We start from the raw sequence: 8614 nt of genomic DNA, 5'->3' as shown, positions 1-8614 counted from the left end.
TTATGCTGCTCCCTCTCATACACCTCTCAAATCCAGAGTCTTTAAAGCCGTTTAAGTATCTAATTGTCATCTTAAATTAGTTCAATGATAGTGGGCACCTGTATATGTTTTGGAGAATTAGGTGGTGCCCTGGTTTTTAATCAGATCTTGAAGGGACCCAGATGCCTTAAATATTTTGCTTCTTCAATTGGCAGGTAATACTTGTCATCTTTCTCTCTCCAAGCTTTTCAGAAGGCAGCAGCTGAGATTTCACTGCAGAGGCATTATACCTTTGAAAAAAATGGCAGCAAATGGTGGGCAGGAGCAGTCAAGATGGATAACAACAGTTATTATGAGTACAGCTCTGCAGGTACAATACCACTTGTCAAGAACAGCATCTGACTCACTAAGAAATGCTGAAAGAAGCATTTCCTAGATTCTATACATGGAAATATTTTATACAATGTCAATGAATATAGTTGAGGATAATACAGTGACATTAGCACACTATAGTAGTGGTTCTTTTGTGTGTGTGTGGTTTTTCTCCCAGCAACTTCTGTAGCTATTTAGTATTCTTGTCACCTGCTATTCTGAGTTATACTGCTTAAGGATCGTCCTCCTGACTCATCATTTTTCCACTGCACTGATGCTGCTTTCAAATTAGCACTATGAATAATTCCATCAGAAATGTTTTTAATTTTCTGATTTTTTTTCCCTGAACACTTTATTTTCTACTAGGCAGTATCAACATTGGGGTAGATTATTACTCAGTAAGTGTGCAATTCAGTTTAAAATAGTGAGTCATACAGATACTGATGTATATTTATATCCATTAGTATCAGAAGCCTGGACTCTGTTCCTCAGTAAAGTGAAAGGGTATGTCAAGGAGCTGGTAATTAGTTCCTGCAGCTGAGACCAATTTCATGCCAGCTGGAGAGAATTTAGAGGCAAGAGGGCTTTGATTCACAAGCAATGATATCTTATGCTAGCTTGGCTGATGAGGTTATCACCCCATCTCTGCTGTATAAGTGGGTGAATGGTGTTGAAGTAATTCCTGAAACCACATCCGTTTAAAGCCTGTTCTTATTTGCCTGCTTGTCTTGGAATGACAGCTTGTGAACTGTTCTGGTTTGGGAACAGCTTCAAGAGCAACTCAATCCATAATATGGTGGGAGGTATTGCAGGGCAGTGATCTCATCAGCTATGCCAGGATAACTTACTCCTAATAATAAGAGCCCCCGCTCTACTCAAAACTAAAGCCGTTGGTAAGGATTCCCAGTGAGCAGAGATATGGAAATAGCTGAATACAAATCAAAGATGGCTTTTCTTTTACAAAGGCATTGGTTTGGGTTATGAGCTTTCTCTTTTTCCTGTGCAGCTATCGTTTTCTTATAGCTGTTATTTATATTTGTGCGTTAAATAATTCACTGCCAGCAGTGGCTTTGAAGCAGAGAGTTCTTCCAAAATTATAGTTGTACCTCATAAGCAGCTGTCATTGAGTGTTCCCTTTCCACACCAATTGAAAGCATAACATTTCTGGTTACTGTCTCCTTCAGGGTTCACTTGCTATCCTGAATTTATTTTGTATTCTTCCACTAAATCACAACACTTCAGTATATTGGCAGGTTGGCTACATTTTAAATGGGCAGGTTAGAGAACATGTCACTAGCTAAAAAGGATTCTGTGATTTAATCTTTAAAATGTGTGTGTTTGAGCAGCTTCTGTAGAACATACTGCAGAAATGCTTTTTGCAGGCTGAAAAATATATCCAAACCCGCTCAATTCCATAGATGATTATGTTGCATTGTGCCATGTTCTAATTTTCCTGAGTGAATTGCGTTCTGTCAAAAAGCTTTAAATAAAATCATGTCCCATACAGATTTTCTGAACTATCTTCCAAATGAAATGCTGATATCTTGGAAAATAATGCAGTTTTATTAACCAGAGTCATAGTAACACACTACTGTATCTTCCTCATTTCTGCAAATCCTCCTTTAGCACATATTACAAAAATAGACTGTAAAATGTTTGAGCTTCTTTATGTATTATGCCAGAGTTTTCTGGTGTAAACTGAATTTATGCATACAAAATTGGCATTCAATGTTCTATAACTTCCAATGCAAATATTTCAAAATTTCATTAACTGAAAAAGTTTAATTAACAGTTTACTACTTTTATATTGCAAGTGGAATAAAAAATATTTTTAAACAATGATGCTAAAGTTCTATCTATAATGGTTCAGACAATGCTTTACGAATATTTCTAACTTGTTGGCTGAAAACATATTTTAAAAGCAACTTTTTAAAATTTATTTAGAATCATGAAATTTCTACAATTCTACAGAGGCAACAACACCGAATTCGATATTCAGAATCAGTGGAAATTGGATCTGTGATTTTTTCTCTTTCTGGTACAGTACTTTGAAGTTCATGTTTTTAAACTCTTAAGCTGTAAGGAGGTACAAGATCAGGCCCTGTTGTAGGCTACACTAAACTGAATAAAAGCTGCCTTGTTGGAATGTCATGCAATAGTGGAAGGAGCTGTGCTGTGCTCCAGAGGATGGAGCAGAGAACTTTGAGCATGAAACATTTTCATTGGTTTTTACTTTTTTTTTGATGTATTGTACTGTTTAGTAAATTCTTGTTATAACTGACCAACGTTATAAGGCTGTTGTAACATTTAGTGCGACAAACGTGTAAGACAGCCACCAAGGTTTTTAGTATTCATGGCTGTAAACACAAGAGTGAAAGACCCTTGGCTTTCGTCTGCCAAGTTGAGTTTGCAGACCTGGTGGTACCAGAGGAGATAGGGAAAGGATTCTTTGAGCTGGCTTGATTAGGAAATCACTGAAACTGCAAATATGAAACATCTATTATCTATCCTTTCTTTTTAGAGCAGAAGATGCTTTAGACAGATAGACAAGATCCTTAAGATGAAGCATTCCTGAACTATAAGGATTAACGAGGCACACATTGACCTAGTCTTTTGCATCCTCCATTGTTAAGCCTCCTAAACATCAGTCTTCTTAACTTTCCCTTTCAGAATAACTTAGTTGACGGGGTTATAATTTCATGTTTCATGGTAGCCAGTTTAGCTTACTTTTAAGATGTTACAGCTGTGTTTATTTATCTTATTTAGAAACGGGACTTGCTGAGCCCTTCAATCAGTCTTTGCATTTGCCCTAAATTCATTCCATTATAGCACTTGCTTGTTCCTGAAGTGTGTGCTTTCAAAGGCATTCAGATGTCTGTACTTTGAGTGGATTGAATCAGTTGGGGTTTTTTTATGTTATGGTCAGAAATAACCTCTGAGTTATTTGTAGTTTTATCTTAAAAATAGTAGTCATCACTGGCCAAATCTCATGATTACATTTCACTGTCAAGATGTGTAAATTCATTCATGTGTTTTGTTCCATCACCTTTTAAACTTAATGTTTGAATAAGAATTCTGCTTCCTGGTTTGTGGTGAGAATTTAATCACGTTCCTGCCATCATGTATACGTTTATATCAATTTCTTCAATAGGTGTTGCATTTATACTGGCAGACACTCAAGACTTAGTTATGACAAGGGAAGAACCGTTTTTCAAAAGAATTCAGAGGTTCATAAACATTCATCGGAACAGTTTTTTGGTTTTGACAGCTGCTCTTCATGGACCAGAAGAATGGAACGTCATGTTTAGGATTCAGAGAAGGTATGATTTCAACATCAAACCAAAATTTTTATCACTAGGAAGAAATGAAGTAGTTGTCTTAGATTCAGCAATGTTATTTTAGGAATTATTTTCAGGAATATGAATTTTCTTTTGCTAATGCACTGGAAAATTATTTAAAGCCTATGTTTATTGACAGCAAATGAAAAGAATACTAAGTGAATCAATCTGAAATGTCATAGGTAACAAAAGGGGACATTCCTCAAAACATAGCAAATAACATCCCTTTCAATCAATTTAGGGAGTGCTATGTAATATAATTTTTTTAAAGTATTCTCTTGAACTGGAAAATTGGGCAGTTTTCTTAGCTCTGTCAGCATCTTTTCACGGTCATTTTCAAAACACAACAGGCCAGTTTCCTTCATGAGGAAAGGCTTTATTGTGAAGTACAGATTCTTTACCAGCTTTTAAAATCTGCTTACTTGGAACAGTGTCTGTTATATAGAGCTAGAACAATTGAAATAATCAATGTTATTTTACACCAAAGTATGAAACTGGACATTAAAACTGGTTTCTTTAAAACTGTATCTGTGATTTCTAATGAGACCTGAAAACTTGCATGCTTCAGTACCTACCTGCTGACAACAGTTATTAGGTTGTGCTCCATTCTTGTAGTCAAAATTTTTTTCTGGTAGGTGCAGGAGTCCTAACTGCAGTTGATTTTCACTCCTGACATCAAAGAAGTGACTATTCTAATGGAGCCTTTGATCTTTACCTCCTTGAAACTAGCACCAGTTTCGTTAAATCCTGGGCACACTGCCAAATGCTGATGAGTAGCAGAGCGTATGGGATGAAATGTAGGAAATCTATTACCCATTTGTGAAAATTCCCTAAATTTTCATGAGAGGTCTTAAAAGCTTTGCCACCATTCAGCAAGAACATGTTATTCAGCTGACAGCAATGCAAATTCTCAATCTACTTTGTGGTTGGTACAACAGATTTTGTGCATGTGTTGATCACTAACAAATGTGATGTTTTGAAACTATATTCCATTTGTTAAGTCAGTAATTTTATTAAAATAAAAAGAATAGTTTTGTCATTGCAGGCCATACTAAATTGATGTTGACAAGGCATAATTATATTTTGGATGCACGTGCTTTCTTACTACTCGGTGTTCTGCTATTGTCTGTAAATCAGTGACTGAACTTTTGCATTGGTTGGGTTGAAATTTTTGCCATATTCTCTCAAACCACAAGTCACCTGTTAAAATACAAAGTCCCCTGATATTTTGGGGACTTCCTGCATTAGTTTCTTTCTGCTTATCTATGGTTTTGTTGCCATTGGGAAAGATTTTTTTTTTGTTGTTATTAACAAGAACATTATAGGATTGTTGTTTAACACCATGAACACTTTATGTAAGGTTGTGTTTATCATGGGGGAAGGAGGAGAAAAGCAATCATCTTTATCACCACAGCTCAAATCAGCATTCCACTAATATCCTCAGTAAATCCATATATTAATGTTTAAACACTTTGGAGCAAAGACCAGCCTTGTGTTCTAATGGCCAGTATTCTGACCATTGATCAAATTAATAAAATACAAACTAAATTTAGATCTGCTGTAATTGGAAGGAAAACTATTGATAGAAATGGATTTTCGTGGATCTAGGTAAGTACATGTAATTGTTTCTTTGTTGCACTTTGTTCATTCACCCTTTGCTTAGCCCACTGCTAGTGTTAGCAAAGTTTCATCTATTTATTTCCCTAATCCATAAAGGTAAATCAAACCAGTTTCTGCATCAGATTTTAGCAAAACTCAACAGTGACCCAAGTACCTACTCTTAGGGAAGGACACTGCCTAGAACATTATTATTATTTTTGCTAATTAGAAGAATGGGTAGCCAAGTTCAGTTGAGGTACCTAACCAGCATGGGTCTTAATGTGAATGAGTCCAAGTCATCAAGCAGACTGAGTTGAAGAACAGGTGGTAGTCACAAGGGGAGGCCACAGGGGAGTACACAATTGACCAGCTGGGTACTTTCTTTGGAATAAATTTTTGGTTATTTAAAATTCCTCATTCTTTGTTGTTAAGTCCCTATCATGTTTTAGCTCTACAACAGAAAACAGAAGCAATGCTAACTTTGTTGTCATTGTTACAACATAATTAAAATACAAGTCTTAAGGAGAGACTGTGCTTGCCTAAGCTTTGATCTCTCTTCCGTGACTGCACTGAATGACAACTGATGCTAGTATTTTAAACCTTCAGATTCCGTTCTGAAGAATGAATGCATATGAATAACACTATTTACAGAAAGAGAATGAATTCTAGGTTAAATTATTTGAATGAACAAGTCTTTACATGAAATTCTTAGCAGAATTATCCTATTATCTTAATTGCATCCGACATACAGATTGCTATATTTAGATAGTACACTACAAAGTTTTAGTTCAAATTCTGAAGTATTTTTAGCACAGTGTTTTTAGATACTCTCCTGTGTTCTTCCAAAGCCATAAAAAAAAAAAACTAAACTAACATTTTTTTTACTGGTACTGAGAACAGTCTTCAACGATATAGCAGAAGAGGGTTTAATTCTCTCTGAATGTACACATGCTTAAGAAATGTTGATTGATAGATTGTCAGAGCCCTAGAAAAGAAAATGAGCCCTAGAAAAAGAAATGAGCCCTTCCAAATCCCACCTAAACAAGTGGTACAGAAATGGGACAGATGGTTATACAAACAGCATGAACCCTCCAGTTGCCTTTAAAGATAAAAGCAATCTTCTACATACTCATGGTGAAGGCGCAGTAAGTTGTTGTTTACAACACATGGGAATGCTTTTTGGGTCTTATGGCATAAGAAATTAAATGTGCACTCTAAAAGTAACCTTAACCTTTATTTATTTTGATGTGTAGATTCCTGGGCAGTAATTTACGTGTAATACCAGTTCATAATAGTGCTGAAACTGTTAAGTTAATGCTAACTATAGCCAAGGTAAGTGTGGTTGCATATACTTAAAACATTTTAGTTTTTCAGAAGTATATTAGCCAGGAAAAGCCAAGAACTATAAAATATTTATTTTTCTTTCATGGAATTTTTTGGGTCACATTGATCACAATGCCTCTAATACATTGAGGCAGGATTGTCACTCTGATGCTTTAGCTGGGTCTTTAAACTATTGTTAAAGGTAACTTTAAAAGCTCTTATTAGCATTTATGAAGACAAAAGAGCTAATTCCTCTGGAGTTCTTGGAAAGACATAGACCTGTTGGAGTGAGTCCAGAGGAGGGCCACAAAGATGATCAGAGTGCTGAAGCACCTCTCCTATGAGGACAGGCTGAAAGAGTTGGGATTCTTCAGCCTGGAGAAGAGAAGGCTCCAGGGAGACCTTTATAGCAGCCTTTCAGTACTTAAAGAGGGCTTACAAAAAAGATGGGGACAAAGCTTTTAGCAGGGCCTGTTGCAATAGGACAAGGGGTAATGGCTTTAAGCTAAAAGAGGGAAGATTTAGACTAGATACAAGGAAGACATTTTTTACGAGGGTGGGTGATACAGGTTGCTCAGGGAGGTGGTAGAAGCCCCATCCCTGGAAACATTCGGGTCAGGTTGGATGGGGCTCTGAGCAACCTGATCTAGTTGAAGATGTCTCTGCTCATTGCAGGGGAGGTCAGACTAGATGATCTTTAACGGTCCTTTCCAACCCAAACTATTCTATGATTCTAATTCAGTTTCTATTTACTACTGCACTTCATTTAGTAGTGGAGAACCAGCATGAGATCTAAATATGTAATGACTTCAACTTAAACTAAAAATGACAATCTGAAAACTCAAGTTTTAGAGTTCTGGATTTTTAACGATGCACATACTAGTATGTTATTTCTACAGCTTAGTGAGTGTAATTTATCTTTGTATCTGCAACATATCCTGTATGCATCAACACAATATTAATTAAATCTGTTTATTGAACCTCTTTAAAGAACATTTTTCTATGAAAATTCTAACTTAGATGCTATCTATAACAGTACTAGCAGCATCCTGTGTACCAAAAATAAGAAGAGCAGGGTGAATGACATGTTAGAAATCGAACATGAATCTATATTTTGTCCTCTCCTGAAGTGGGCATCTTAATAAGCATTAACCTATTCAGAGTATTCATCATTTTAAAATTGTGTAAGCTACGTCTCGCTTATTATATGGCAAAAGCTGTTAAATATTTACTACGATGCTTAATGTTGTACTTAAACTTTTTATGGACTCTACTAATGTCTGGCCCAGTCTCTTAATACAGCATTAACCTAAAAAGCTTTTAAGGTTACTAATCATCCTATAAACTTGAGTTTGCTTTTCTACTTGATCAGAATGTTTACACCAGATGTCAACAGGAGAGCCCCGTAAGAAGTGATGATAGTATATACCACAGATCTATCAGTTGCCATTACATTATTTCTTACTGATGCAGCGCGAAGCCAGTGTAATGAGCTCATCTTTTGCCAGAGAATCCCTAACTGGTATAGGGCCTAAAAAATGACAGGCATGGCCAAGGGAGCAATACCATCCATCTAATCCTGAGCTACTGTACCCAACTCTTGTTGAAATACTATCCAGATAATCAGATGCAATGCTGCCAGGACTGGTTATGTTAGGACTAGTCTTGCACCTAAAGGTAGACATCCAATCACCTCTGTGTCTTCGTTCCTGATTATCTACTTCAGAAAACATGACTCAAATTTCACAGCTCAATAGTTTTACATTTGTACCATCTGAAAAATAAGATGCTGAATATTCTATTACCTAAGAGTTACTGTGTCCTATTCATAGTATTTTTCTTTCCTCCAAGATAACTTCCAAGCCACGAGCAGATGATATTCGTTACCAAATGGCAATGACAAAAACTCAAATAATAGAAAACAGTCCAGTTTGGAAGATGCTTCAGGAGTACCAGTTGCATTGCAATTAATTTAGTATTTTGGTTTTTTATTCATAAATAGA

General features: G+C 36.1%; 1 protein-coding gene across 1 annotated transcript; it reads left to right on the top strand.

Moving 5' to 3' along the window:
* Window positions 1–280: 280 nt before the first annotated feature.
* LOC309672865 (protein SPO16 homolog) lies at window positions 281–8582 on the top strand (the record flags this gene model as incomplete). The annotated part of the gene is made up of 5 exons (XM_082484479.1): window positions 281–349; window positions 2296–2389; window positions 3503–3671; window positions 6542–6620; window positions 8463–8582. The coding sequence occupies 5 exons, from the start codon at window positions 281–283 to the stop codon at window positions 8580–8582; spliced, it is 531 nt and encodes a 176-aa protein (XP_082340605.1).
* Window positions 8583–8614: the final 32 nt, after the last annotated feature.

This window comes from Vanellus vanellus (assembly GCF_965231255.1).
Source record: "Vanellus vanellus genome assembly, chromosome: 5".
Taxonomy (NCBI): Eukaryota; Metazoa; Chordata; class Aves; order Charadriiformes; family Charadriidae; genus Vanellus; species Vanellus vanellus.
The sequence above is the reverse complement of the archived record's forward strand: the minus strand, read 5'-3'. Positions and strand labels throughout refer to the sequence as shown.